At 44.9% G+C, this 11,957-nt stretch overlaps 1 protein-coding gene across 3 annotated transcripts in view; it reads left to right on the top strand.

Annotated features, from left to right (window-relative positions):
- unc13bb (unc-13 homolog Bb (C. elegans)) overlaps window positions 1-11,957 on the top strand; it is a 106,569-nt gene that overhangs the window by 81,657 nt on the left and 12,955 nt on the right. For all 3 annotated transcript variants that reach the window (XM_029709224.1, XM_029709222.1, XM_029709223.1), the window contains 14 exons: window positions 372-599; window positions 797-938; window positions 1,328-1,497; window positions 3,695-3,810; window positions 3,948-4,111; window positions 4,944-5,094; window positions 5,221-5,289; window positions 5,386-5,475; window positions 5,676-5,813; window positions 6,807-6,937; window positions 7,022-7,107; window positions 10,336-10,462; window positions 10,556-10,652; window positions 10,740-10,883. In XM_029709224.1, coding sequence (XP_029565084.1) covers window positions 372-599; window positions 797-938; window positions 1,328-1,497; window positions 3,695-3,810; window positions 3,948-4,111; window positions 4,944-5,094; window positions 5,221-5,289; window positions 5,386-5,475; window positions 5,676-5,813; window positions 6,807-6,937; window positions 7,022-7,107; window positions 10,336-10,462; window positions 10,556-10,652; window positions 10,740-10,883 — 1,853 coding nt within the window. The remainder of the gene's footprint in view (window positions 1-371; window positions 600-796; window positions 939-1,327; window positions 1,498-3,694; window positions 3,811-3,947; window positions 4,112-4,943; window positions 5,095-5,220; window positions 5,290-5,385; window positions 5,476-5,675; window positions 5,814-6,806; window positions 6,938-7,021; window positions 7,108-10,335; window positions 10,463-10,555; window positions 10,653-10,739; window positions 10,884-11,957) is intronic.

Genomic DNA, 11,957 nt, shown 5'->3' with positions numbered 1-11,957 from the left:
TGCAATAGATTTGTTTATAATTTCTCTGATTGGCTGGGTTGACACTTTTCCAGACTTTGTCTACCGAGTTGGTGGCTCGAACTTTCCTATTGAATTACTTCTACCTCCTCACCATCCCAGAATACAGCTGTCAGTGACATGTAAAGTACAGTGGAATTATATGGTGTACTCCGTTGGTTATGATTGATGTTGCACAAAATACATAATTATACATCCAACTGCTTTCAGTCATTCCACTCGGATGGTCAAATAAATAGCTTTTAACAACTGGGGAGATATATTCGAATGTTTACATCACAACCTTCACATTATGGTGCCAAAAAGAGACTCCTATTCCATGTACTGTATTTGGGTGGTTTCTGATGTTCTAGGTGCTGCGGAGAAGAGCTCCAAGCATGGGGCTGAGGATCGTACCCAGAACATCATCATGGCCATGAAGGACCGCATGAAGATCAGGGAGAGGAACAAGCCGGAGATCTTTGACGTGATCCGGGATGTCTTTGTCGTCAGCAAGGCGATCCACGCTCAGCAGATGAAGACCATCAAACAGAGTGTACTGGACGGAACCTCCAAGTGGTCGGCCAAGATCACCATCACAGGTACACCGACACAGAGAGTAATGGTATTGCACCAGTGGTCACGTTCCATGAACTGTTCTATTGTATTGTAACTAGTCTTCTCTCCCCATCTGAATTTGTCCATGTCTCCTTTATTGATTTCGAATGACTCTGTCGTCCTGTCTGTCCACCTGTGGTATGATGTTTCTCTGTCTCACTGTTCATATGTCTGTCTGCAGTGCTGTGTGCCCAGGGACTGCAGGCCAAAGACAAGACGGGTTCCAGCGACCCCTACGTCACGGTCCAGGTGGGCAAGACCAAGAAGAGGACCAAAACCATCTACGGCAACCTCAACCCTGTCTGGGAGGAGAAGTTCCACTTGTGAGTCTGACTTGGCCCTGCACATGTAGTCAGTAGTATTATCTCGCGAGAGCGCGTGTTCCTATGTGTAAGCAGGCCAAGACTTCAAGTCTCAGGCAGTCTAGGTTTCCTCACCCAAAGGAAGTATGTGGTCATGTTTAACCCACTTCCAAAATGTCACACGCTGTCTGGAGCCCTTTGACAATGGGAGACACTAATTTATTCAGGGTAGTGGTGCACACAGGCGTAATTAAATCTTCCCCTTAAATTACATCAGGCCACACCTAGTTCAGTTCAACTACCTTAGAATGAGCTGCAATATTAGCATCCACGCAATGTAATTACCATGCATATCTGTTCTTGGTATGAAATCTTCACATTAACGCTACCTTACTCATTTTCTGCCCCAGCGAGTGTCATAACTCGTCGGACCGCATCAAGGTGCGTGTGTGGGACGAGGACGATGACATCAAGTCCCGGGTGAAGCAGCGTCTGAAGAGGGAGTCCGACGACTTCCTGGGTCAGAGCATCATCGAGGTCCGCACGCTCAGCGGAGAGATGGACGTCTGGTATAACCTGGGTACGTCCTGCAGTATAACGTCGACTGTATGTGAGACGAAGGTGGCTGCCTGTGTTCATGAGACCCATCATTATTATGTTAAGTGAATGTACAGATAAGTCAAAGTGGTAAGAATGACCGCGTCAAAGGGGGACATTCCACTGCATCGCAGCCCTGAGAAATAATAGTGGGTTCACACAGGGCCTGTTTTGGAGTTGTTGATCCAATGTTAATCTAATGTTCATGGCTTCTGTCCATACCAGGCCAACTCTGAGCCATTGGAAAGTGTCCAGTGTACAGGGCCCTCTCCCTTTCACAGCCTCTCCTCAGTCCTCACATGCCCCTGTGCTCCCTCCTCATTGTGTCCAAGAGGCTCTATTTTTAGTGTGTGTACACGGGTCTCAACGTAGAAGTGCTTTTATTCAGCCGCCGCTTTGAGGGAATATTCCCTTCTGATCTGATGGGGTTGGTGTGAGAATCAAAACGTTTCAGATGATCAAAGGGTGAAGGTTGTTTGTTTTGTTCATGCTTCTTTTATCCTGGAATCCTCCGTTTTCCAGATATGTACTGCTCTAATCCCTATCACCCATACATCTACTCTTCTAAGTTATGCCAAAGGCATATTCTGTTAGCTTCCTCGTTGCATCCGCCAATCCCCTCCCTTTCCGTTTTGAATTATACTCTATCATTATTATACTCTATAGGAGGGCTGAAATCAACCCTTTGAACTACCAGATTGTTAGTTGCTACACAGTGCTTTGTCTTAATGGCCTGTCTGTCCCAGGGTTAGTTAATGATGGGTAGAAAGTCTAAGGAAAAAAAACATTGAATCAAAATGTATTTGTTACATACACAGTTTACAGCAGGCATAAAATGTGCAGTGAAATCCTTATCTGCTTGCTCCCGCAACACCCAAGACCTCTTACGGTAACACAGTGGGTTAGTTAGCACCCTAGTGCATCTGCCTCTCATATGTCACCAGCTCTGTTCTACATCTTAGCCCTCTTCTGTAGTCCAGTCTGTGTTGTGCTTGTACCTCATTACCCACGTCTCCCTTGGCCAGCAATACCATTTTTCTCGCCCAATTGCACAGGCGAGGAGTGGCCCTAAGGCTCCTACTTGCCCTGGATGAAAACATTGGCTGTCCCCACCAAGTCTTTACTTTCCCCTGGGCTTACTCTCACTTGTGCTTCCTCTCCTGCCCCTTTCTCTCTTCCTTTGTCCACATGGCTTCTTTCTTCCTCTGTTTTCTAGCTTTTTTAAACTCTCCATTTTGGAATGGGCTGGTTAGGGACTCAGGAGGAGGGTGGGGTGTTGAACAAGCTTGTCAATGTTCTTCTAGCTTTAAACACTTTCCAAAAGTGAATTGTTTCATCGCCCTTAGCTTTCCTTTTTCTTCCTCCTCTTAATGATAGTCAACCTTTTTAGGGATGCCTCACTGTCTGTCATGGACTTCCTATCCCTGCAGATGAGACACACACCATGAGTTACTGATGTGGTGTTTGTTTGCATGCATGGGTATGTGATTAACTGTGCCATTCTGAAGCTGCAGGCCTCTTTCTTTGCCTGTTTAATCATGACTTTTTGAAAACGACTCCACCATGATACTGAAAAGGCCTTCAAAGGAACAGCACTTCTTGAATGTTAAAGTGGTTGTGCAGTGTGTTAGCCCTATGACAAGCAAAACGTCTGTACACTTTCCCTAGACTGTGAAATATACATTTAGCTGATGTTACTCATTGACTGTGTTCGACACTAAAAGAGATGTGAAATCATAAGCAAAGCCACTCTTTCACCTCCTCCATCCTCTTAGGGCAGATCTCCTCCTTGATTAATATGTAGCACACTCCAGTCGTATCGCGACCGCTTAGACGACACGTACGAATTACCCTGATAATGTGGCTGTCAGGGGAAATAGCCGGGGGTGAGCTGCTGAACACGCCACTTCCAGAATAAGACCAGCTGAAGTGTCTTCAGCCGGAAGAACAAGGACAAATCCATACAACCCTGAGCCCTTGTCCTCAGTACAAACTGTAGTAATACTAGTAGTATAGCACCCACTGAATGGCCTTGTAGCGGAGCCACTGTACACCCATTGATAGTAATAGTCTGTAATTGCCATTTGATTAGCAGACCTGGTTAGTGTGACAGATCTAGATTATAGTAATTGACTCACTGACGTGTGTGTGTGTGTGTGTGTGTGTGTCTATTGTTACAGAGAAGAGGACCGACAAGTCAGCCGTGTCCGGCGCTATCCGTCTCCACATAAGTGTGGAGATCAAGGGAGAGGAGAAAGTGGCTCCCTATCACGTCCAGTACACCTGTCTACACGAGGTACAACACTCAGTACATCTCCCTGTTCGTATGATTACTGCAGACACCATCAGTGAAACTAGTCCTAAACCAGCTCAGAAACACAGCTACTTGTGGGTCTCTGTATCACACGGACATTGTGGCGGTCTGCCTTCCAGAACCTCTTCCACCACTCAACGGACGTTCTGGGCCAGGGGGTGGTGAGGATCCCAGATGCCAAAGGAGATGATGCCTGGAAGGTGTACTTTGACGAGGTGGCCCAGGAGATAGTGGACGAGTTTGCCATGCGATACGGGATCGAGTCCATCTACCAGGCCATGACGTGAGTCAGAGGAATCTGACAACCTACTCTAACTTTCTCTTGCTTTGTTCAATCGCTCTCTCTTGTTCTCTCACTCTCGTTTCTTCTCTCTTTCTCGTTCCCTCTCTTTTGTTCACTCTCTTTCTCTTGTTCCCTCTTTCTTCTCTCGTTCTCCGTTTCTTCTCCCTCTTGTTCTCTCTCTCTCGTCTCTTATCTCTGTTATTTATCTTATCTCTCTCTTGTGCTCTCTCCGTCTCACTCTGTCCTTCTCCCCCTCTCTTCCCCCTTTTCTCTAATATGAAATAGCCATTTGGTGCTGTTGTCATTCGCTGGTGGCCCCAAATGAAGGAAAGTCAATTATAAATTGTCTGAAAATGGCTCTGTCTCCATGAGGTGCTATTTTCCGTACAGATGCCTGTTAACCGGCTCCATCATTTACACAAAGCACACTCAGGTGGCCATCCCTCAGACGGAATGGAGCAGGGGCCTGATGGGAGAAATGAGACAGCCGTCCCACGTAGTGAGGGATCATTGGGTGAAAACCTGACCCCAGAGAGAGTGCTAGCTAGCTAAACATAGGCCTGCTTTTGTGCAGTGTGTTGTAAATCCTGATACGTCCCTGAAATCCACTGCTACTGTATATTATTTTGCCCCGTAATGAAAGATGTCTGTGTGGTATAAATTGAGTCAAATTACATAAACATGTTCTTAGCATTTTGACCTGAACATTACATTGCGATAATTATGGTATGTGAACAAGAGACATAATGAAACTTTAAAATAATAGAATCAACGAACATTGAGCTGCTGTCTCTGAGCCCTCCCTGACAGGGCCCTCTCCTGGTGTGTTTAGGCACTTCGCCTGCCTGTCCTCTAAGTACATGTGTCCTGGCGTTCCGGCGGTGATGAGCACCCTGCTGGCCAACATCAATGCCTTCTACGCCCACACCACCGCCTCCACCAATGTCTCCGCCTCTGACCGCTTCGCCGCCTCCAACTTTGGGGTTCGTATGGCCCCACACCCCTTTCTCTCCCAACCCTAATAACACCATCTGCCTTGTAGTTGTCATATACCACAGGTTGTCTTTCTCTGGATGATTTTCACCTTAATTCTCTCTTCCCTCCAACAGAAAGAGCGCTTTGTCAAGCTCTTGGATCAACTCCACAACTCCTTGCGCATTGACCTCTCCACATATAGGGTAAGTTGAGGAGTTTTAACATTGACCTCTAAATATGCACCTTCCCCTTTTATCTCTGTTTTTCTCATGGAATGGTCCCCAATTGTTCTCCCTCAGAACAACTTCCCTGCCAGCAGTAAGGATCGTCTCCAGGACCTGAAGTCCACTGTGGACCTACTGACCAGCATCACCTTCTTCAGGATGAAGGTATAGGCCAAAGGGCTAGGCTACAAAGACTCTCTGTGAAGAAATCTTTTCTCTACTCCTGCCTTTGATGTGTTTTGTCTTTCTTACTCTCAATGAGTACTGGTGTTATAACAGTAAATCATCACCATATAATATCACTCTTTATAGTGCTGTGTAAGGGTTCTCTCTCTCTGTAACGCTCATCTCCCTCTGGTGTTCAGGTCCAGGAACTGCAGAGTCCCCCCAGAGCCAGTCAGGTGGTGAGGGACTGTGTTAAGGCCTGCCTCAACTCCACCTACGACTACATCTTCAACAACTGCCAGGAGCTGTACAGCCACCAGTACCAGCTGTTAGACACAGTGAGTCACACAGTCGATCTCAGTTCTACTCACTGCCATTTACACTAACAGAATTAATGCAGGTTATTCATATTAGGGTGTCTATCCATTCTACCCAGAGTGGTTGAAAATGCACTTTGGTGACGACATTTCACTTCATTATGTTAGAAAATACATTTTACCAAGGCAAGTATAATTGTTCATGTTCTGAATCATTCAGTGGGGTCTTTCTCTACCATACCATTAACATCAAAAAGTCAGATGTCAGAACCTAATACATCCCATAATAAGCACCAAGCTCAGTTGACAGTGGTGCAGCTTTATCGCTGACACTTGAGGAATTTACTTTTAGTCTTCCAAGTTATTTCTGAGTGTCGCAAATATCAAAATTAGCATGACATTGAGCTGAATTAAATGCAAAAGGCTTTGAAAAGAAATAAAAAGCTTGCAGTACCCTCAGTGCTCTGTTGACATTTCACAGAAATGCGCTTGTTTTTGTGAAGTCTTTGGGAAAAGAACAGGAACTTCGCATGAATATGAACAGCGTATATTAAAATACTACGTCACGTCTCAAAATCACTATTTATCTTACCTCTCATATGTTTTATGTCCTCCGGATTCGAGAAGAAAGATGGCGAGTTCCACAGTGAGCCTGTCAGTTAACCTTAAATCTTGCACAGTATCCCCCCTAGCTGACGTGATGCTGTTTTCCTGATTTATGACCACTTTTTTTCCTCTGTTCTCCATTCATTTTGTCACCCTAATTTTAACCATCGTACAAGAGTAAAAACTCCAATAACCTTTGAACGGATTATGATAGAGACATAAAGTTTGGATCATTGGCTTTCTTAGAGGAGTATCTATACAATTTACATATCATTTTGCCCGTTGGTCCAAATTTGTTTTTGAGTCAACACCCTTTTCATATGAATATGTCAAGGGATATCACTTTAATCCAGCAGTGTTACATGCGGTGTTTTGTCTGACTGGGAGTGTGGTTGTGTTCTGGTCCAGCACAAAGAGGATCTTCCCCTGGAGGAGCAGGGCCCCAGCATCAAGAACCTGGACTTCTGGCCCAAACTGATCACCCTTATAGTCTCCATCATAGAGGAGGACAGGAACTCCTATACACCTGTGCTCAACCAGTTAGTATCCAAACACACTAATCATTTATGTACTCCTGTAATATTTCCAGTGTGTAATTATACTCTCAACCATCTCTCCTCCAGGTTCCCTCAGGAGCTGAATGTGGGGAAGGTGTGTGCTGAGGTCATGTGGGCGCTGTTCTCCCAGGACATGAAGTATGCCATGGAGGGTGAGTCACCACGGATGACCTATCAGGAGCCGAGCAGACACGTGTCCAATCTGCGTCAATTTGGGGTCAAGCTCCTCAACCACTAATACCATTTTCCCAGTCTTAATGGCCCTACCTGGCCTTTTGTCTGAGTGTGTTTGCGTGCGTCGTGACTATATGGTGAAAGAATGAGCCTCGGTGTATACAGTTGAAGTCGGAAGTTTACATACACTTGGGTTGGAGTCATTAAAACTTGTTTTTCAACCACTCCACAAATTCTTGTTAACAAACTATAGTTTTGGCAAGTCGGTTAGGACATCTACTTTGTGCATGACACAAGTAATTTTTCCAACAATTGTTTACAGACAGATTATTTTGCTTATAGTTCACTGTATCACAATTCCAGTGGGTCAGAAGTTTACATACACTAAGTTGATTGTGCCTTTAAACAGCTTGGAAAATTCCATAAAATGATGCAAAACCGCAATAAAAAAGCCAGACTATGGTTTGCAACTGCACATGGGGACAAAGATCGTACTTTTTGGAGAAAGGTCCTCTGGTCTGATGAAACAAAAATGGAACTGTTTGGCCAAAATGACCATTATGTTTGGAGGAAAAAGGGGGACGCTTGCAAGCCGAAGAATACCATCCCAACCGTGAAGCACAGGGGTGGCAGCATCATGTTGTGGGGGTGCTTTGCTGCAGGAGGGACTGGTGCACTTCACAAAATCGATGGCATCATGAGAAGGAAAATGATGTGGATATATTGAAGCAACATCTCAAAACATCAGTCAGGAAGTTAAAGCTTGGTCGCAAATGGGTCTTCCAAATGGACAATGACCCCAAGCATACTTCCAAAGTTGTGGCAAAATGGCTTAAGGACAACAAAGTCAAGGTATTGGAGTGGCCATCACAAAGCCCTGACCTCAATACTGTAGAAAAGTTGTGGGAAGAACCGAAAAGCGTATGTGCGCAAGGACGCCTACAAACCTGCCTCAGTTACACCAGCTCTGTCAGGAGGAATGGGCCAAAATTCACCCAACTTATTGTGGGAACCTTGTGGAAGGCTACCCAAAACGTTTGACCCAAGTTAAGCAATTTAAAGTCAATGCTACCGAATACTAATTGAGTGTATGTAAACTTCTGACCCTCTGGGAATGTGATGAAAGAAATAAATCATTCTCTACTATTATGCTGACATTTCACATTCTTAAAATAAAGTGGTGATCCTAACTGACCTAAGACAGGGAATTTTTACTCTGGTTAAATGTGAGGAATTGTGAAAAACTGAGTTTAAATGTATTTGGCTAAGGTGTATGTAAACTTCTGACTTCAACTCTACATGTGGAGCGTACTATAGGTACTAAGTAACAGTAGAAGGAAAAGGAAATCTCCCCAGTCTGTCTTCTCCACCCCCTGTCTGTGGCTCCGTCTCTGTCTCAGCATTGTGTGTGTGTGTCTTCTACCATATCTTTCTTTCAGTAATGGATAACGTTGATCATTACCAGTGGCTTCAGGGTAAGACTGCATACTGTACTGTAAATAAGAGACCCTCTTCTTATGCTATTCTACAAGATGTGCCAGTATTCTGTTAGCCGTTAGATATTTCAGCAATAAGGCCCGAGGGGGTGTGGTACAGTATATGGCCAATATACCACAGCTAAGGGCTGTTCTTAGGTACTGTTCTGGATACAGCCCTTAGCCGTGATATATTGGCCATATACAACAAACCCCCGAGGTGCCTTGTTGCTATTATAAACTGGTTACCAACTTAGTTGGAGCAGTAAAAAAAAATGTCATACCCCTGGTGTACGATCTGATATACTACGGCTTTCAGCCTGTCGGCTATCAGGGCTGGAACCACCCAGTTTATAAAATGTATTTTAGTGTATTTCTACCAGAGCACTACTGTGTGAATCTGGCCAAAAGGTGACAGAAGTTACGTTGGCAAGCCATTTGCATTCATCAGTTGTGTATGGCTCGTCTCCATTCCATCCTCCTCTCCACTTCTATCTTCATCTATTTCTTTCTATTGTGTTGCCTTGTTCTTGTCTTTCATTTCGTTCCTTCGGTCCGTGCTAATTTCTCTGTGTTCTAGCCCCATCTGAATTCCACCTTCGTGGGCAGACGTTTTATGCTGGTAAGAGCATCAACTCCCACCCCATCACTCCTCTTGTCTTGTTCTCCTCCCAGAACCCCCAACATATAAACATAGTTAGATCTGTGTTTCCATCAGAGATGCAAAGGTAATCCTATAGGGAAGGCTGTTTCTCTGTGGTCGGACAGTTTCCGACGATGTTTTACTTATTCCGTCTCTGATTTCATTTCTGAGGATAGAGAATGATGTGTAAGGTGGAGGGCTGAGTGGGATGACTAGGGAGGGAGAAGAATGGGGAGCAAGCTACACTGAAGCCGAGTATGGAGAGAGGGATGAGGCGGGATGGAGAGAGAGAGAGGGGTATCCCAGGGGAGGATGGAGGAGTTCTGGGGATGTGAGATACAGTAGAGCTTCATGCGGTGCAGAGCGAGAGGGCTACAGGACGCAGGGAGTAGATGGGCTGGGTGTGAAAGCTGCTCATGTCTCCCAGGACCCCATCCATTACCTCCTCTCCCCAGAGGTGGATTGTACATCTCTAACTTTCCTCTGTCCTCATGAAACTCCTTTTCACACTCCCAATGAAAGATGTCTCTCACAGGAGAGTTGAATGGTTAAGTGTGTGTGTGTGTGTGTGTGTGTGTGTGTGTGTGTGTGTGTGTGTGTTAATCAATCACCCTGCCCAGGGGCACAAGGGGAGTGGAGCCGCCCACCACACACTCAGCCTGCAGTAAGCCCACTTCAAAGCCCAGTTGAGAGAGGAGAGCCCTCATGTCACCTGGCTGTGGCTGTACAGCCCGCTGGGGGTGGCTGGCTGCTCTTCACTCCTCTACCTCCAAGCTTACTGAATCGTACCTGTTCTGTGCCCTAAATATCCATACTACTCTTACAGTAATATTATGACTCACACTCATACATAGGTGCATATTTATGCACACTTGTACACAATGACACACACACACACACACACGCGCACAAAAAGAAACACACCCTCAGAGAGACACACACTCACTCTCTGGTGTCTGTCTCCACAGAGCATGAGAAACACACCCTCAGAGAGAGACACCCTCACTCTCTGGTGTCTGTCTCCACAGAGCATGAGAAACACACCCTCAGAGAGAGACACACTCACTCTCTGGTGTTTGTCTCCACAGAGCATGAGAAACACCGGCTGTGTAAGAGTGCTGACTACATGAACCTGCACTTCAAGGTCAAGTGGCTGTACAACGAGTATGTGAAGGACCTGCCAAACTTCAAAGGGGTTGTACCCGACTACCCATCGTGAGTTAACTATGACTTGTCTAAACTTAAGAAATGTGTATAAAAATAGGTTCACTCTATTTTACCCCTTACGCCAATCTTTCCCATGTGCAGGTGGTTCTTACAGTTTGTGCTGCAGTGGCTGGATGAGAATGAAAGCGTTTCCATGGAGTTCATGCATGGAGCTCTGGAGAGAGACAAGAAAGATGGAGTGAGTAACGGGAAAATAACCAATCTTTGTCAGCTCTTTACTATAAACTATATAGTTACAATTGTCTCCGTCCCCTTCTCCCACCAGTTCCAGCAGACATCTGAGCATGCTCTCTTTTCTTGCTCGGTGGTGGACGTCTTCACCCAGCTCAACCAGAGCTTTGAGATCATCAAGAAACTGGACTGTCCTGACCCAAAGGTCATGGCCCACTACAGCCGACGATTTGCCAAGGTGACCTTACCCTCCTTGTCCTAGCTACCTGTCTGACCTGTAGACAAATGCCTGTTGGGATACATTGCTCTCTCATATCTCCATCTGTGAGATTCATTTTAGGGAACCTCTCCCTGAGTCATGCTTGAGTTCTACTTTTGGCTTGAAATGTTTTTCAAATAATAGCTAGGTTTCCATCCAATTGGCAACATATTTTAATGTGAATATAAAAAAATCGGCATTCGAAAAATATGTGCATTTTCACACCAGAGATGTTTCTATCAAATTGACTTGCTGCAGACAAAGGCTGTGCGTGATGACATAGTGCACATAAAAATAACGTGTGGTTACATTTCCATGTACCAAATAAAAAAAATACAAGATAAATGGGCTTCCACCGCATTTTCAACTCTAATGGTTTTGTTCATAAAAAACGTGTGTTATATTGTGAATGTGCCCACTCTGTGCTTGGCGTGTGCGCTCTAGCCAAGAGCTTGTACATACAGTGCAGGTGTGCTACCTACTGAACCAGTGTCTGGGCAAGGGAGAGGATGAATATGATGACATCTCTGACCAGAAAGCTACCATTCACCAGCTCTGCAAGAGTTTTGTCAAAATATGTTTGTTACTCACCAAATTTGCCTGCATCTAATGTAATTTACTGCCGTTACACCTGGTATGTATTGTACTTCCAAAATAGGTCTAAATAAAAATTTACAAGCAATCATGTTTTTTTTATGTATTGTTTTTGACCGGAAGAGGCATCGCTAGGGTTGCAAAATTGTGTGAACTTTCAATTAAATTCCCTGGGTTTTCCAGAAATCCTTGTTGGAGGATTTAGCATGTCGTGCTCATTCCCTCCTGATTCTGGGACCCTCCAACTGGGATTTGGGGGAAAACCAGGAAAATTATTGAAACCCTAGCAGTGCCTTTTCTGGTCAAAAACAATACATTTGCTTGTATATTTTCATATACACCTATTCTGGAAGTACGTACCGGGCATAACTGCAGTAAATGACAATTGTTGCATATTTGGTGAGTAACAAATGTATATTGACATAACTCGCAGAGCTGGTGAATGGTAGCTTTCTGGGC

Source organism: Salmo trutta, chromosome 23 (genome assembly GCF_901001165.1).
Source record: "Salmo trutta chromosome 23, fSalTru1.1, whole genome shotgun sequence".
NCBI lineage: Eukaryota > Metazoa > Chordata > Actinopteri > Salmoniformes > Salmonidae > Salmo > Salmo trutta.
The sequence above is the reverse complement of the archived record's forward strand: the minus strand, read 5'-3'. Positions and strand labels throughout refer to the sequence as shown.